The 19128-nt window shown below is 41.1% G+C and overlaps 1 protein-coding gene across 5 annotated transcripts in view; it reads right to left on the reverse strand.

The window, feature by feature from the left end:
- The window catches only part of DMD (dystrophin), a 1889362-nt gene that overhangs the window by 153567 nt on the left and 1716667 nt on the right, over positions 1-19128 (reverse strand). For 4 of the 5 annotated variants that reach the window (XM_003420180.4, XM_023539127.2, XM_003420179.4 and 1 more), the window contains exon 1: positions 1139-1258. The exons of the other annotated variant lie outside the window; for it this stretch is intronic. In XM_003420180.4, the coding sequence (XP_003420228.1) occupies positions 1139-1158 (20 nt within the window). In that variant the 5' untranslated portion in view covers positions 1159-1258. Of the gene's footprint in view, positions 1-1138; positions 1259-19128 lie in introns of those variants that run through there. 5 annotated transcript variants of the gene reach the window in all.

Here is a 19128-nt window from a genome sequence, read left to right on the forward strand (position 1 = left end):
TTTCATATAACCATGTTGTTTCGTTTGCTCCTCTCTCTTTTCCAAGAGCAACTGTATCTTCCAAAGAGGGGCTCTGGAAGGAGGGATTTAAAAAAGATCTAGGCAAAAAGAGAAAGGGTGATGCGGGGTGACAAAGAGAGGTGACCAGGATAAAGAAGCAGAGGGACCAAGGAGCGCTTGTTGGCTAGGGAAGAACGTGGATTTTACTTAAAGACTTTGGTTCACCACTTAAATCGGATTTTTTTTCATGATGTTAAGGCATTTTATAATTAATAATATGCCTCCCTCAGGCAACTAAACCTCTTCAATTTAAACATCAAACTTCACTTCAAATTTCACTGAGGTAAACAAAGTGTCTTGGTCTTTCATTGCCATGATCGGATCGGGAATGACAAACTTTGCTTGAAGACTAGCACAGACACTTGGAGAAACGAGAGGAAAGGACACCCCAGAAACGACTCCACACCCAAACCCAGAGGGCAAAGAAAAAAAAAAAAGGCATATTCCCCGATCGTCTCTCTATGTCAAATCCTAGACTTCTGGGCTTTAACTGATTTTTCTTTCTTTCCTGATTTCTGCAAGTCTTACGGTATGGTATGGAAGGAGCACAGTAGAAAATGCAGCGAGGGAAATGTCAGTTAGAATCCTCGGAAGAAATCAGGCAGAAAGTTGACCTTTTGGCACTTGCAGTGCTATGGAAGGTAGGTCCACGCGCGCCGCTTCCTTCTGCGAGGTCGTGCGATGATTTAGGAACAGATTTAGGAACAGCCCGTCTTGCTCCTGTCCACACAAGCAGCCCAGAAAGAAGCTAAACGCTCCCCCAGCCCCAACGTCCGCGTGGGGAACGCGGTGTCCCCTCTGGGAACGGCGAGAAACCCAGTCTTTTCTCTCCGAGCCCGTCCCAAAGCCATGGACAGGGGCTCCCCGCGAGCCCCAGAGCCGGGGGAGAAGCCCCGGGGGCGCACCTGCAGCGGCGCCTGGGGACCCGCGGGAGACGGTCCCCGACGCCGGCCGCCGGGCGCCCCGGCTCCACCCGCCGCGCCTGCCCAAGTTTGGGCTGCCTCGGCTTGCCCCCTGCCCGCGCCACAAGTGAATGGATTGCGGCGATGCGAGGGGGCCGGGGCCGCGATCCACTTACCCTTTGAGCTGTTCCCTCATGGCTGCAAGAGCTCCGCGATCGGGAGCGGGCGAAAGCGGAGGAGTGAGCTTCCCAGAGCCGCCGGGCTCCCCGAAAGTCGAGCGCCGCCTCCGCCCAGGCTCCAAGCCGAGAGAAGCACTGCGGTGGAGCGGGCGCGGGCAGGCGGGCGGACCGGGGAGGGGGCGCTGCGGGCAGACGGGGCGGAGCTGCGGCAGGCTCCGCCCCTACCTAAGGACCTGGGAGCCCCGAATTCCAGAGACCCGGCGGTTGGGGCTTTCAAAACAAAGAAAAAAGGGGAAAAAAAAGAAAAGGAAGAAGAACAAGAAAAAGAAGAGGAGGGGATTTAAGGTAGACCCAGGAAGCCACGCACCCAACTACTCCAACCAACAACCCAGCCCGTTGCCGTCGAGTCAATACCGGCTCATAGCGACCCTATAGGGCAGAATAGAGTTCCCCCATAGGGTCTCCAAGGAGCGCCTGGTGGATTCGCACTGCTGACCTTTTGGTTAGCAGCCGTAGCTGTTAACCACTATGCCACCAGGGTTTCTACCCTCCAGCAGAACTACTTGTTGCCTAAATAAATGACCTAGGTGCAAATGACCTCACTGCAGGTAATTAGGTGTGTGGGACTGAAGTTTTCTGTTTAGCGAAAGAAAGAAAAAAATCGCATACGTAATTCTCTCTCTTCTCCACTCCCCCTCAACTGAAGATTAAAGTGGTGGGGCGGCAAGGACATGAAATTCAGGTTAGGCTGACCCCGAGCTAAATGGGATTCTTCGTAGTTGTGATACAGCACTGTTCTCAAAGTGTTGTCCTAGGACCAGGTGCATCTGCCCCACCCAGGCCACATCTCAGACCTGCTGAATCAGAAACTCCGAACACTTTAAAGTTTGAGAACCACTGGTATAAACCACACACACAACCCAACCTGCTGCTGTCGACTCATTGGGACCCTGCAGCGACCCTACAGGACAGAGTAGAACTGTACCATAGGGTTTCCAAGGAGCGGCTGGTGGGTTTGAACTGTCAATCTCTCGGTTGGTAGCAGCCTGAGCTCCTAACCAGTGTGCCTTCAGGGCTCTTCCACTGGTCTGGATTCTCTAAATAAAACATCACCACCAATGGTGTTGCAGAGTTTGGACTTTTAGTAGTTTTTTTAATAAAATCTAAAAGGAAAGGGCTTCCCATGCAACATTTTATTGGAAAAGTTACAGGGCCTGGACAGTTCAAACATTTCTAATCTTTGAGTTTGCAATATGATAATACATGTTAGCTACAACAAAGCTATTTCAAGCTTGGAAACATTCTGAAAAGAAGAAAGTCTTCATTAGCACAAGAATTTTCCACAACCTTCACATAATAGCTTAGATTAGAGTCCGAAGAGTATTTTATGATAAACTCCCTTCGTGATTTCATTGTCTCTTTTTGTCCATTTATTTTGTTGGCTTGCTTTCCTTTTCATCTTCTTTCAGCCGTTTGCTTTTCACTCTCTCTTTCTCGTGATTGATTCATTCCACTTCATTTTGCAGTTTCAAATATGTCCCCCCCCCTTTTCTTTTAAATATTTTTTTGCTTAACATTCTTGCCTGTAGAATGTTTGGGCTCAAAGGACTGTGGACACCAATCTCCTTTTATTGTATGCTAAAAAAAAATTTTTTTTTAGCCCCATGGCAAAGGGGGCAAAAAATAAAAGATATGAACAGAAGGGAAAAGGGGTGCCAGATTTCTTCATTACCCTTGACAAGCCAAATAAAAATGTAAAAGCTACACTAAAGGTATGTGCCTATGGGTATAATTGGTATTGTTATTGTAGAGCAAATATGACACCTCTTTTGGCATTTTGACTCATAATTTGAGACTTATTAGTGCCTTCCTTTAGCAATTTTGAGCCAGTGAGTTCTGAAGGCAGCTGTTATTAAAGTCTGAGTGTGACACACAGGATCAGCTTTGGCTTTAAGGTTTTCCCTTGGCCTAAGGGTAGATTCAAGGTCTGCCTCTACCTTTGGAGACCGGAATTCCTGTCCTGTGATGAGGCAGTAGTGGCCTTTGCAATTAATCAGTGATAGTTATCATGGTGTCAATATGGCAAATCACTTAAAATGTTATCTTTATTTCAATGAAAAGACATAATCCCAAGAGCATGGAAATTTGTATTAGAAATCAATTAACTAAGAATTTGCAGAAAAAAATTTTTTTTTTTATGTGGTAAGAGGAAACCCTGGTGGCGTAGTGGTTAAGTGCTATGGCTGCTAACCAAAAGGTTGGCAGTTCAAATCCACCAGACGCTCCTTGGAAACTCTATGGGGCAGTTCAACTCTGTCCTGTAGGGTTGCTATGAGTCGGAATCGACTCGAGGGCAACAGGTTTGGTTTGGTTTTTGGATGTGGTAAGAGGAAACCCTGGTGGCTAGTGGTTAAGAGCTACACCTGCTAACCAAAAGGTCAGTAGTTTGAATCCACCAGGCACTCCTTGGAAATCCTATGGGGCAGTTCTACTCTGTCCTGTAGGGTCGCTATGAATCAGAATCTACGCTATGGCAACAGGTTTATGTGGTAAGAGGAGTCCCTGGAGGGTGCACATGATTAGCACACTTGGCTACTAACCAAAAATTAGAAATTCGAGTCCACCCAGAGGCGCCTTAGAAGAAAGGCCTGGTGATCTACTTCCAAAAAAATCAGCCGTTGAAAATCCTATGGAACACAGTTCTTACTCTGATACACATGCGGTTGCCATGAGACAGAACTGACCTGATGGCAACTGGTTTGGTCATGTGGTAAGATGTATTGTCATTCTCTTTCTTTCCTGGTTCTTGTTCTGTTTTACACTTGTAAATTAACCTTCTCAAGATTTGGGAGTTCTGATGTTTCTCCAAAATATAAATGCTGAAGTTTCTTTTTGCAGTGTCTAACCAGAAAACTACTAAGGATAATTCCTTGGAGGAAAAAAAAAATGAAAAATAAGAAATCATTATTCAGATTTTTTTTGAAATTTGACAGATGGCAATTCTCAAAAATACATCTTTAAGTTCTTTTTTAGGCTGGAGTTATAGTCACTTGAAGACTTGTTCCCAAATCTCAATATTATTTTAGAAATTAAATACTGAAAGTATTATTAAGAAATGACGTGGGCATCACACAGACTATTTTGTTGCCAATTTCAGTCAGATTATGAATTTTGCTCATTAGGATAAGGCATTTAGAGAAGAGCATAACTGATATGTCTTCATTTCACGTATAAAATACGTAGTGATGCCATGTATGATAATATATTAAATTATACCCCATTGCATCAAGTCCATGCTGACTTATAGTGACCCTATTGGACTGAGTAGATCTGTCCCATGAGGTTTCCAAGGCTGTAATCTTTATGGAAACATTGCCACATCTTTCTCCCTCAGAGCACCTGGTGGGTTCAAGCCCCTGACCTTCTGGTGCTTAACCGCTGCACCACTAGGGCTCCTAATTATTTATTAAAAACCCATTGCCGTCAAGTCAATTCCAACTCATAGCGACCCTATAGGACAGAGTAGAACTGTCCCATAGAATTTTCAAGCAGCGGCTGGTGGATTTGAACTGCCGACCTTTTGGTTAGCAGCCGAATGCTTAACTGCTGTGCCACCAATTATTTATAGTCACTTATTATTATTGTTACTGTTTTTTAAATAATTTTTATTGTGCTTTAAGTGAAAGTTTACAAATCAAGTCAGTCTCTCACACAAAAACCCATATACACCTTGCTACACACTCCCAGTTATTCTCCCCGCTAATGAGACAGGCCGTTCTCTCCCACCACTCTCTCTTTCTGTGTCCACTTCGCCAGCTTCTAACCCCCTCCACCCTCTCATCTCCCCTCCAGGCAGGAGATGCCAACATAGTCTCAAGTGTCCAAGAAGGAGTGATCCAAGAAACTCACTCCTCACCAGCATCCCTCTCCAACCCATTGTCCAGTCCAATCCCTGTCTGAAGAGTTGGCTTTGGGAATGGTTCCTGTCTTGTGCTAACAGAAGGTCTGGGGGCCATGACCTCCGGGGTCCTTCTAGTCTCAGTCATACCATTAAGTCTGGTCTTTTTATGAGAATTTGGGGTCTGCATCCCACTGCTCACCTGCTCCCTCAGGGATTCTCTGTTGTGTTCCCTGTCAGGGCAGTTATCGGTTATAGCCGGGCACCATCTAGTTCTTCTGGTCTCAGGATGATGTAAGTCTCTGGTTCATGTGGCCCTTTCTGTCTCTTGGGCTTGTGATTACCTTGTGTCCTTGGTGTTCTTCATTCTCCTTTGATCCAGGTGAGTTGAGACCAATTGATGCATCTTAGATGGCTGCTTGCTAGTGTTTAAGATCCCAGACACCACTCTTCAAAGTGGGATGCAGAATGTTTTCTTAATAGGTTTTATTATATTGTTATTGTTTTGATGTGAATCACAGACATGAAAAGAGCATGTGGCTCTGCCACTAGAAAAACTTAAGTTGAAATCCTGACTCCGGTAACCTACTGAGTTACTTGTTCCTAGCCCCACAGCTAGAATGCCTCGGTGCAAGGATTAGACTAGAAAGTCTGGCTCCAAGGTCCATGTTCTTAGCCACTCTGCTATGCTGTCTTGGGGAGACATGACTTCTATTGTGGAGAAGGCCTGTGTTTTATCTGCTGTTGTTGGTTGCTGTTGAGTCAATTTTTGACTCATAGCAATCCCATGTGACAGATTAGAACTGCCTCATAGGGTTTTCTATACTGTAACTTTTACAGGAGGAGATCACCAGGTCTTTCTCCCACAGAGCCAATGGGTGGGTTCGAACCGCCAACCTTTTGTTTAACAGCCAAGTGCTTAAACACTGCACCACCAGGGCACCTTTTGTTTTCTTTAGTGTGTTCATAAGCCATCTCACTGATGGCTAAGATCAGAGAAAAGTAAATTTGCTAGAAATAGGGGTAAAGAAGAAATGAGATGGGATGAGGTCTAGGACGGTGACCCAATAAATTTTCCCAGACCAAAATCTGCAGTCTTTGAACCACTTAAACTTCGTAGCTACCTTAGAAAAATTAGGACCTGTCTGGCCTAAACCACTGTGCTGGAGATTTCCCCATTTGCCCCTCCAACTCGATTCTCTGCACTTCTTTACCCTGCTCTGTGCCCCAGGAGGCTGGACCTCTGTAGACTGCATCAACTATGCTATCTTGCCCTTTGCCTTCCTTTTGCTTTCAGTCAATGGAAGGTACCAACAGGAGATTAAAGGTCAAGAGGAGAGTGATGTTTGGGTATTTATTCCCCAGGCTGCCTCCTGATGGCCTAAGGTCTGGCAGTGGCTGCATTCCTTTACTTACAGCCACAAGTCTGGTTAGGCAATCCTTTCCTACAGAGAGAGCATTCTCTAGGGTCCCCAAACCATTCCCTCCCTTTGCTTGGTTTGGGCCAACAATTGTCAATGGTTTCCTGCTGTTCTTGCCTCAGAGTGGTCATCATTCCCTATTCTTTCACTTACCCTGTCCAGATATTTGTAAATAGCCTTTTCATTATGCTCTCTTCAACTACCCCTTTTGAATGTACTGTGTCCCTCAGGACACTGATCAAACTGGGAACTCATGCAGCCAAAGCCATTCTCTGGGGTAATAGACTGAGTGAGGATTACTAATGGAGAAGAAAGTTAGTTGGAGTTAAATGAAACTACCCTCATTCATTGAACAGATATTTATAAGAGCCTCCTCTGTAGGCCCTCTATAAGGCTTTAAGGAGTTTACAGCCTGGTTGGAAAGAAAGGCAAACCAACAATTATGAGTGGTGTGATTAAGCATGGTGATAGCAGCAGGTATGAAGGTAAAGAGACTGAAAGCCACTTATGCTTTCCATTCTTCGGGAAACAATGCCAGGATAGGGGTTAAAGACATGGGCAAATCGAGAAAGGCCTAGTGTGGCAATCCAGAATTTGACCTGTATCCTGAAAAGTAAAAAAAAAAAAAGAAAAACAAACAAAAAAAACCTGTTGCCTTTTAGTTGATTCTGATTCATGGCAACCCCATGTGTGCCAAAGTAGAACTTTGATCCACAGGGTTTTCAATAGCTATTTTTTCAGAAGTAGATCACCAGGCCTTTCTTCCAAGGTGCCTCTGGGTAGACTTGAACCTTCAACCTTTAGGCTAACAGCCAAGCATGTTAACTATTTATACTACCCAGGGACTCCTACCTGAAAAATAGGGAGGAGCTTTTTAAAGAGGAAGGAATTTAAGCTTGAGTGTGACTCTGTCACTAGGAGCCTGATAGCACAGTGATTAAGTGCTCAGCTGATAACCAAAAGGTTCGAGGTTTGAACCCACCAGCCACTCCACAGGAGAAAGATGTGGCAGTCTGCTTCCGTAAAGATTAAACAAAGAAACCAAAGACCAAACCCATTGTCGTAGAGTTGGTTCTGACTCAACAGGACAGAGTAGAACTGCCCCACAGTATTTCTAAGGCTGTAATCTTTATGGAAGCAGACTGCCACATGTTTCTCCCTTGGAACAGCTGGTAGGTTCGAACCACCGACCTTTTGGTTAGTAGCCAAGAGCTTAACCACCAGGGCTCCTTCTGTAAAGATTACAGCCTTGGAAACATTATGAGGCAGTTCTACTCTATCCTATGTGCTAGCTATGAGTCAGAATCAACTCAGCTGCAATGTTTTTTGGTTGGTGGCTCTGTCAGATACAGCTCTTAGAAAAATCACTTCCAAGAGTCTTGGAACTAGGAGACCAGGTCCAAAGGAACTACTGTATAATGAGAATCTGAATTATGGTAGTGTCACAGGGGTTGGAAACATTATAAAATAAGGTAGAAATTACAGGACTCTTGACTGATCGAATCTATGAATGGAAGAGAGGGAAGATCAGCTTGGCTGCCCATTGGAATCACCTCAGGTACATTAAAACATTTGAATGCTTGGGTTCCACTATCCTGAAATTCTGATTTAATCGGTCTTGGCCATTGGGATTTTTAAGCCTGTCCAGATGATTCTAATAAGGAACCAACGTTGAAGACCACTGTCCTAAGATGACTCCCAGGATTGAATGAGTAGCATTCATCACGCTAGGAATTTCAGGAGGTGGGGCAGATTTAGGTGGAAAAGGGTTTGGGGAAAGATGATGAGTTCAGTCTTGAACACGATGAGTTTGAGGTAACAGTGTGCTGTAAAAGTGAAAGTGTCCAGGAGGCAGTTGGACATCTGAATCCAGAGCTCAGAGGGAAGGTATATGGGTTGGAGCTATTGATTTGATGTGTCATTGTTATAGGGGTTGCAGGTTTGGATGAGACCACCTGGTGGAGGTTATCAAGGGCAGAGGCCAAGCCACTCCTACCTTCCACAAACACATCTTTTTCCTTTCCAAACTGCTTGTAGTTTCAATATGAGCCTGATTTCATGAGTGTAAAATGAGGAGCAGAAAGGGATAAGGAATAGTTTGCACTGGGCACTTGCCTAGGGATTGCCCAGAGGGACTTCACCACCCCCTAGGGTCCAGCTTTTCTCTAGCACCAGGAGTCACTATCTGAATTGTTTTTCTTCCCCAGTCAAGCTTAAGTATAAAAAAATTTTTTTTTATAATCTGCATCATTTCATAAATATCCATTTAGAATATAACTATTGCTTCAATTAAACAGAATAAACAGTTTACAGAAAATTTCAATATTGGGTATCCAGTAAACATGAAAAGATTCTATGTTTCCCTTTGCATAGTACAAGTATTAGCTGTGAACAGCGAATGAGACAACTAACAAACGCATACAATGATGGTGAATCATTGCTACTTATGGCAGACACCATGGCAGACTAATTAAAATATGTGTAACAATCTCTCTAGATCAACCTGAAATCAACATCTTCTGGATATAAGAATATCCAGTCAGATCACATTAACCAGTAAATGAAGAGACCTCTACATTCAGACACAGAGCACTTCACACCCACACAAAAGCCTATTTTTCCAGGTCCTTCTGCGGCAGGGAGGCAGGGTAAGCCAGGCTGAGAAAAGTTCTCTGAGCCAGCTGCCATCTAAACCAGAGATTTCACCAAACGGGTTTCAGATAAAGTCGAACTCTGTTTCACTCCCATGAAGTTTTCTTTTAATAAGATTTCTCAAAGCTTCACAGAGCCACCTGTTTCAAACCAAACATCTAAAAAGATGTGAAGTTTAGTGTCTTCACTAAAATAAAGCCACACTTCATTAAACTCACAGACCGGTGGTTGCTTCATGGGAAAAAATTCAGGCTATATAGCGCTACCCCATGTATGTAAACCACACCATCTCCAGCTAAAAATGGATAACCGGTTAACCAAAAAAAAAAAAAAAAAAAAACCCACTGTCCTGTGGATTTCAGCTCACAGCGACCCTGTAGGATAACTGGTTAAGGTGGTTCGAATGTATCTGACTACAGCATTCCTGGTCCACCTTAACAGCAACTTGAAGCTGTAACTATTTATCTGCCTTTCCCAAACGATTGTGCCAAATAACAGGAATTTCAAAACTAGGCAGAAATTCTGACACTCTGCATAATCTCCCTTCCTCTTCAGCTACAAATAAGGCTTTGTGTTCGATTAGACTCACAGCAGGTGAAAACCCCAATTAGTGAATTCATTCTGGGGCCGCTTTCTACCTTCCTCCCACACATCACACTTTAAAAAAAAAAAAAAAAAAAGAGGGAAGTCTCCTCTTTTCTCAAATCACAAGTAAGTTTAACCCTTTGATCTACCCAATCAACCACTTACCACATGAAGAATTTCACTGGGAAATGGAAGGATGTTGAAAGATTCATCCTTCTTGACTTCATAATGGGGCTTACAGAAAATTCCATTCTACCAGTTTTATTGTTTTCTTCACCATGAATGCTCTCAGATTTTCTGATCAATCTAGAAATTACAGTTTTTCTTTCTATCTGAAAACATGCAATGCCAACGTTGTCTAAAGAGTGATTAATGGACAGTCAGCTACAAGGGAGAATTTTTTTTGTTGTTATATTCTTCCTTCGGTGTTTTTCAGGGGAGAAAAACTTATTAAATTTTAGCTTAAACAGCATGCTTTGGCCTTAGGAAGTGTACAAAGTCTATATTTCATACTTTGTAAATATTTATTTGTCAAAGGGAATTCATCATTGAACAAGGATAGAGGTTTGGTTTGAACAGCCAGAAAAAAAAAGCAAGACAGCTTTAGTTCTTAGAGTGATTTACTTACACTTTGTCAATTGCTTCTCAGGTAATAATTCACAACCCAGTTTTATTTATGAGCATAAGATTAAAAAGAGCTGCTCTGTCTTTTTTAATTGTTTTAGTCCTGTCACTTTTCTTGAAACAAGTTGTAGGACTTATTATACACAGGAAAATACTGAACATATATCAAATAGTAACGCAGCTTTCAGAAGTAGTCATCTGTTACTGTCAGAGGTTCATTTCATTTTGAGTCTTTTTAATTAAAATGCAAAGTTCTCCGTACATGCCTGCCTAAATTACCCCTTTCTGAAATACTCTAATTTCCTTAAAAAAATGTTGAATGCTAATGTAACCATTTTTAATACTTAGGACTTGGTTCTTGAGATTCAGAAGAAAGTAAACAAAGGAATTACCAGTCAATTAAGGGAACAAGGAAGTCATCCTAAGTTGAAAGAGATAAGGAAAATTTAATATTCAAATGCTACAAAATGGGGACAGCGTTTTTTTCCCCATGAGATGAATATCTACAAGAATTAAGCTCTAGCAAAAGCAGCTTTCTAAATCTTCAGCCAGCATAGCTGTATATTACAGCAGAGGCAATAAGGCAGAAGAGCAGAGTGTGCAGACCAGTTCTGCCCCTTAGAGGTGAGCCACTTAACCCTTCAGAGGTGAGTCACTTAACCCCTCCCGGGCTCTGTTGACTCATCGGTAAAATTCGGACAATCAAAGCGCACAGGGCCATCGCGTGGGTCAAATAACATAATTACTACAAAAGTGATTTGAAGGCTGGAGAACGCTATGTTAATAACAAAGTAGCCTGGTATTCAGGTATGATTCTTTAAAAGAAAACCAAACCCAGCTTGAAATAAATTCGGCATAATCACTTTGACTTTTCATTTTTAGACTGTTGTGTGTGGGGAAAATGAAAGGTCTAAGAGTTTCAATCTTTCCTCTTTAGAAATTTGCAAAAACAAACTCCCCCCCCCCCCGCCACTTTTTTTTTTCACTTTTAGGTAGGAAACAAGTCAGTAAAATAAGGTTTTTTTTTTTTGGCAAGATAAATCACTAACCGCAGGCGTGAGATGGACATTAAATTCACACGATTTGCTATCATTCTTTGGGGCTGAAGTTCAAACATGAGTATTATTCACACATGTTAATCAACATATTACTCACTTTCCTATCATTAGAGAGGAAACCCTGGTGGCGTAGTGGTTAAGTGCTACGGCTGCTAACCAAAGGGTCGGCAGTTCAAACCTGCCAGGCGCTCCTTGGAAACTCTATGGGGCAGCTCTACTCTGTCCTATAGGGTTGCTATAGGGTGGCTATGAGTTGGAATCGACTCGATGGCACTGGGTTAGGTTTTTGGTTTGGATCATTAGAGAGCAGAACCCTGGAGTCATGAAAGAATAAGTAAACATGGATTTTATGGGGGACAGCGGGAGAGAAAGATCCCCTACACCGTGGTGGAGAAAGCCTCTTGGTGGCAGGCCTTGAACAGCCAGGATGTGGTAAGAATTCTACACAAAGACAGGAACCTATCAAAGGGGAAGTAGAGGTAAAAACCAATTTAACCAATTAATAATTTACCAAGGCCTGAATCTTGTACTCCAGCTCTGGTTTATTTTTGCCAGGGCATTTTTTGAAGATGAATGGAAAAAGCAGATGCAAGGAATTTGGATTTATCCATAAATTTCCAAGAATGTCTTTTTCATTTGCTGCACCTAGACTAAGTGTATGGAATATTCCCCTACATTCATTTCTTTAAATGGCTGCAATCATGGTGGTATTTCTGGAACACTTGCATATATCTTTGCTTATCTACCAAATTCTTCCTATTTTTCTTTACAGATAGTAAAAACTAGAAGGTTTTCGAGAACTGACAGGGAAATATACAAAATTTCAATATTGTCATCAGATTTTTTTACTGGGGGAGGGGGAGTAGCCAAAGGAAATATGGCCTTGTCTTTCAGGCATTTTACAATTGAAGTGGTGGAGATATACTCATAACATGACTAAACACAAGATCAGACAGATTATAATAAATACAGAAATTTAAAAAAAAAAGAAGGAAAAAATGATTAACATGACCCCTTGGGACTGGGGAACATGCAGGCATTTCAGTTAAGAACATGCTCAGCTTAAATCACCAGGTTTCATGCATTATTTTTCTTTGTGTATGAAGAGCTAAAGCAAGTTTCTGAAACAGACCCTGTGAGCCAATCTCTCATATTAATAATTTACTAAGGCACTGATTTTCTATGTTAACATACTGCTGAGTTATAAAATAAGATTATATTTCTTAGGGACTCAAGTACTGGGCCATATTGGATTGTATTATCTCAGAAGGCTAATAGGCAGAAAATAGTACCATCTCCATTACAATATCAGATCACATTCTTGAGTTAATGTCAATAAGACCCTAGTGTGGGAATTTAGGTCCTCACAGCTTGACCTACTCTCATCCCATAAAAGCTGACAAAGAATTAGAAGCCTCTTTTCATATGATGCATAAGGAAGAAAAACTGGCAACCACCTATGCTTTTGAAGATTTTTCTTTTTAAAGAGAATTAAATTTGGGGTGGGAAGAAACAAGAATACAAAAAAAGAGTTGGAGCAGGAATGGGAATGACTATTAAAATAGCCCAGTTAAAAGACAACAAGGGACCAACTAAGAAAGTAGCAGTGGGAAACAGCAGAAAGGTTGAATTCAAGACAGGTTATACAGTAGAAAAGAAAAGTGGTTGCTCAGTGGTTAAGCACTCAGCTGCTAACCAGAAGGGCGGGGGTTCAAGCCCACCAGCTGCTCTGTGGGAGAAAGATGTGGCAGTTAGCTTCCGTAAAGACTACAGCTTTGGGGCAGTTCTACTCTTGATTTGATGGCAGTGGGTTTGGTTTTGGTTTATAGGATAGAATTGATGCTACATTTCAATCAGTTGGATATGACGTCTGGAGGAAAAGAAAGATCTAGGCTATTTTGATAATGGCACCATTAGCTGAGAATTCATATTTGGGTTTTTAGCGTGTATGTATTTATACCCCACATTGTTCCATCAAGGCCTTAAGGCAATTGCTAAGAATGTATAAACTTAAAATATTAACAGCTAACAATTCAGGATTAAGGAAATATAAGTAGAAAAAAAATTAAGAAGCGAGGAAAAATTAGAACACAGGTTTGAAGATATAGTTATTAAATTTTAGCAAATGCCACCAAAATGAGAAGACAAACCACATCAAATTCGGGAAGAATGTGGAACAACTAGAACCCTGATAGGGGTGTAAATTGGTACAACCATTTTGTAAAACTATTTGGCAGAATGTACACAACGTGAACATATGCATACCCTATGACCTAGAAATTCCACTCCTTGGTATATTCCCAAAAGGAATGCATATATATACATATATATTCACCAAATGACACGTTTTACAATGTTTATAACCTCGTTTTTTGTACCAAATGCTTATCAACAATAGAATATATAATTGTAGCATATTCACCCAATGGAATATTATAAAGCAATGAGAATGAACAACTCCAACTCCACACAACAGTATGGATGAATCCACATTTAAAAAAAAAAAAAGCAAAACACAAGAGAGTACGTGCTATATGTTTCCATTTACATAAAGTTCAAAAACAGGCCAGAATAATTCAAAGTCAAGACAGCGGAAGGTGAGTAGTGATTGGAAGGCCAAAAGGGAATTTTTGAGGGCCGGTAAAGATTTTTTCTTGATTGGGACACTAGTTACATGCTGGTATTCAATTTGTGAGAGCTTGTTGAACTGTACATTTAAGACTACCCATTGCCATCAAGTCGATTTCAATTCATAGCAACTCTATAGGACTCAGTAGAACTGCACCATAGGGTTTCCAAGGAGAGGCTGGTGGATTCGAACTGCCTACCTTTTGGTTAGCAGTTAATCACCATGCCACCATTTAAGGTTAAGCCTTTTCAAATACATAGAGACAAAAGTTTATCAGTGGTTACCCTGGGCTAGGAGGAAAGGAGGAATGGGAGGTTATTGCTTAAGGGGTACTGAGTTTCTTCTTGGGGTGATGAAAAACATTTGGAAACAGATAATGGCGATGGTTGCACAGCATTGTGAACATAAATAATGTCACTGAATTGTACACTTAAAATGATTAAAATGGCAAATTTTTGTTATATATATTTTACCACAATAAAATTTAATAAAAGGATTAAGCTTTTTGATGTATGTATAATATATTGCCATAAAAGTTTTTTTTTAAGGGGGCATAATTTGGCTATGGGCTTTCTGGCTGCCAAAGCAAAAACAAATAAAAGGAAACATGATCTACTTTATTATTTGGATTACTGATAAGGGGAAAGAGCATAATTCCTTAAATGAAGTAAAGCAAAATCTTAAATTCTGCTCTGAGATCTTAGTAAGAGTTATTGCAAGGATTTCCAGATGGGAGACACTGCATAATGTAAAATCTCTTCAGTGATTGCTTTTACAGTGCTCTTCAACACAAGCTAAGGGCGTGATGCCAAAGTACAACTGAGTAAAAGAAATCCTATGGGGGCCAAGGCAAAGTAGTTGAAGAATGCAGCTTTCTGATGGCCTGGCCTCAGGTAGGGATAAAACCTGGTACAATGTTTTCTCAAACTGCAGGTCATGAACCATTAGTAAATCATAAACGGTAGATACTGAATTATGACCAACATTTTTTTTTTAGTTGTGATTTATGAAACTTTACAGAGCAAATTAGTTTCCCATTCATGAAGTCAGCACAACTGGACTAATCCAGAAGCTAAGAAGCTTCCTGAATACAATCAAACACTTTGAGGGACAGAAGAGCAGGGGCAGGGGTCTGGGGACCATGGTTTCAGGGGACATCTAGGTCCATTGGCATAACAAAGTGTATTAAGAAAATGTTCTGCATCCCACTTTGGTGAGCGGCGTCTGGGGTCTTAAGAGCTAGCAAGCACCAATCTAAGATGCATCAGTTGGTCTCAACCCACCTGAAGCAAAGGAGAATGAAGAACACCAAAGACGGAAGGAAAATATGAGCCCAAGAGAAAGAAAGGGCCACATAAACCAGAGACTCCATCAGCCTGAGACCAGAAGAACTAGACGGTGCCCGGCTACCACCGATGACTGCCCTGACAGGGAACACAACAGAGAATCCCTGATGGAGCAGGAGAAAAGTGGGATGCAGATCTCAAATTCTCATAAAAAGACCAGACTTAATGGTCTGACTGAGACTAGAAGGACCCCAGAGGTCATGGTCCCCAGACCTTCTGTTAGCCCAAGACAGGAACCATTCCTGAAGCTAACTCTTGAGAGAGGGATTGGACTAGACTATAAGATAGAAAATGATACTGGTGAGGAGTGTGCTTCTTAGCTCAAGTAGTCACATGAGACTTTGTGGGAAGCTCCTGTCTGGAGGTGAGATGAGAAGGCAGAGGGGGACAGGAGCTGGTTGAATGGATGTAGGAAATACAAGGTAGAGAGGAGGAGTGTGCTGTCACATTGTAGGGAGAGCAACTAGGGTCACATAACAATGTGTATATAAGTTTTTGTATGAGAAATGGACTTGAATTGTAAATTTTCACTTAAAGCACAATAAAAAATTAGTTTCCCATTCAATAATTTACACAGAAGGTGTTCCATGACATTGTTTGCAATCCCCACAATGTGTCAGCGTGCTCCCCATTTCCACCCTGCGTTTTCCATTTCCATTTGTCTGGTTTTCCTGCCTCTTCCTGCCTTCTTTGCTTTTGGGCAAATGTTGCCCTTTTGGTCTCATACAGTTGATTGTTCTAAGGATCACTTTCCTCACAGGTGTTATTGTTTGTTTTATAGTCCTGTCTATTATTTGGCTGAAACGTGATCTCCTGAGATGGCTTCAGATCCAAGTTAGAAGGGTGACTAAGGGCTATAGACTCAGGGATTCCTCTAGTCTCTATCAGACTAGTAAGTTTGGTCTTTTTTTTTTTTATGAATTTGGATTTTTTTTACATTTTTCTCCACCTTGTCCAGGCCCCTCTGTTGTGATCCTGGTCAGAGCAGTCAGTAGTGGTAGCCAGGCACCATCTAGTTCTGGTCTCAGGCTAGTGGAGGCTGTGGTTCATGTGGGCCATTGGTCTTTTCGACTAATTGCTTCCTTGAATCTTTGGTTTTCTTCACTCTCCTTTGCTCTGGATAGGAAGAGTCCAATAGTGGTATCTTAGATGATTGTCCACAAGCTTTTAAGAGCCCAGACGCTACTCACCAAAGCAGAATGTAGTACATTGGCTTTATAAGCAATGTTATGCCAATTGACCTAGGTGTCCCCCAAGACTATGGTCCCCAGCCCTCAAGCCCAGTAACTCAGTCTTACAAAGTGTTTGGTTATGTCCAAGAAGTTTCCCTGATTGTGCTCCCTGTGTGCTTCATTGTATATATGACTATACACACAGACATACGAATATGTATGTAGAAATATCTACAACTTAGTCTACATATGCACGTGGGTGTACTCCCATACATCCTCCCATACCTATTCAGCACACATATCTGCCTATGTATCCACTTGTAAGTTATCATTTATTACTGTTGTTGCAGGATTGAATGTTTGTAGTTGCCTTTTATTCTTGCGTACATCTCAGCGTCTTTCTTTGCCTTGGCCATGTTGTGCTGACTCCCTCCATATTGTGTTTTGCCTTTCCCTTCAAAAGAGTTAACACGTGTCTACTATTTAGTTGGTGACTTTCCCTCCCTCCCCTGGTAACCATCAAAGAATGTTACTATCTGTGTGTAAACCTTTTTTTTTTAACTTTTTATAATAATGATCTCATAAAATGTCCTTTTGTGATTGACTTATTTCACTCAGCATAATGTCCTCCAGATTCATACATGTTGTGAGATGTGTCTTGGATCTGTTGTTATTCTTTATCATTGCATAGTATTCCATTGTGTGTATGTAGCCTAGTATTTTTATCCATTCATCTGCTGATGGGCATTTGGGTTGTTTCCATCTTTTTGCTGTTATGAATAATGCTGTGATGGACATGGGCGTGCATATGTCTATTCTTGTCACAGCTTTTATTTTTTTAGGATATAAAACTTAGGAGTGGGATTGCTGGGTCATACAGTATTTCTATTTCTAGCTTTTTAAGGAAGCGCCATAGTGTTTTCCATAGTGGTTGTACCATTTTACATTCCCACCAGCAGTGTGTAAGAGTTCCAATCTCCCCACAGCCTAGCCAGCATTTGTTGTTTTCTGATTTTTGGATCAGTGCCATTCTTGCCAAGGTGAGATGGTATCTCATTGTAGTTTTGATTTGCATCTCCCTAATAGGTAATGATCGGGAGCATCTCTTCATGTGTTTGTTAGCCAACTGAATATCTTCTTTGGTGATGTGTCTGTTCATGTCCTTTGCCCATTTTTTAAATTGGGTTATTTGACTTTTTGTTGTTGAGGTGTTGAAGTTTTCCATAAATTTTAGAGATTAGACCCTGGTCAGGTATGTCGTAGCCAAAAATTTTTTCCCAGTCTGTAGGTTTTCTTTTTACTCTCTTGGGGAGGTCTTTTGATGAGCATAAGTATTTAATTTTTAGGAGGTTCCAGTTATCTAGTTTATCCTCTGCTACTTGTGCATTTTTTAGTTATGTTTGGTATTCTATTGATGCCATATATAGAGTCCATAGCATTGTCCCTATTTTTCTTCCATGATCTTTATAATTTTAGGTTTTACATTTAGGTCTTTGATCCATTTTGAGACAAGTTTTTGTGTATAGTGTGAGGCATGGATCATGTTCCATTTTTCTGCAGATGGATATCCAGTTTTGCCAGCACCATTTGTTAAAAGGGCTTTCTCTTCCCCATTTAATGGACTCTCACCCTTTGTTGAAGATCGGCTGTCCATAGGTAGATGGATTTACTTCTGGATTTCACAATTCTGTTCCATTGGTCTATGTGTCTGTCATTGTACCAGTACCAAGCTGTTTTGATGACCGTGGCTATACAGTAGGTTCTGAGATCAGGGAGCGTGAGGCCTCCTACTTTGTTCTTCAATAATGCTTTACTTATTCTGGGGACTCTTTTCTTTTCATATAAAGCTGGTGATTAGTTTTTCCATCTCATTAAAGAATGTTGCTAGAATTTGGATCGGGATTACATTGTATGTGTAGATCACCTTGGGTAGTTTTGACATTTTTCAGAATGTTAAGTCTTCTATCCATGAGCACTGTGTGTTTTCCATTTATGTAGGTCTCTTTTGGTTTCTTGCAATGGTGTTTTGTAGTTTTCTTTGAATAAGTTTTTTACATCCCTAGATAGATTTATTCCTAATTATTTTATCTTTTTGGGGGCTATTGCAAATGGTATTGTTTTCAGGATTTCCCTCTTGGAGTTCTCTTTGTTAGTGTAGACGAATCCAACTGATTTTTGTATGTTGATCTTGTACCCTGCCGCTTTCCAGTATTGTTTTTTAATGAAATATAACAGAATACAAAAGTGCAAGAATGTGTTATATAGTATAATGTATTATATAGTAAAACTTTTGTTTCAGTATCATAGATAAAAGATTTATGTACATACAGATACGTGTGTGTGTATTTGGTATTGGGATAATGTATAAAATTGATTTTTACTATGGATTGGTCAAAAACAGATAAATGCTATACTGCATAAAGAAATGGATACTTTCTACGTACCTATCAAACAAAAAAAAAAACAGTTATGCATAAATACAAGCATAATTTCTCTAAACTAGGATTTGGAAGTAAGTTAGGGCAGACATTTGGTGGTTCTACTCCCTGGTAAGGGGATGGAACATTACAAAAGACTGGAGGGGGATAATAAGACCAGGAAA

This window comes from Loxodonta africana, chromosome X (genome assembly GCF_030014295.1).
Source record: "Loxodonta africana isolate mLoxAfr1 chromosome X, mLoxAfr1.hap2, whole genome shotgun sequence".
Taxonomy (NCBI): Eukaryota; Metazoa; Chordata; class Mammalia; order Proboscidea; family Elephantidae; genus Loxodonta; species Loxodonta africana.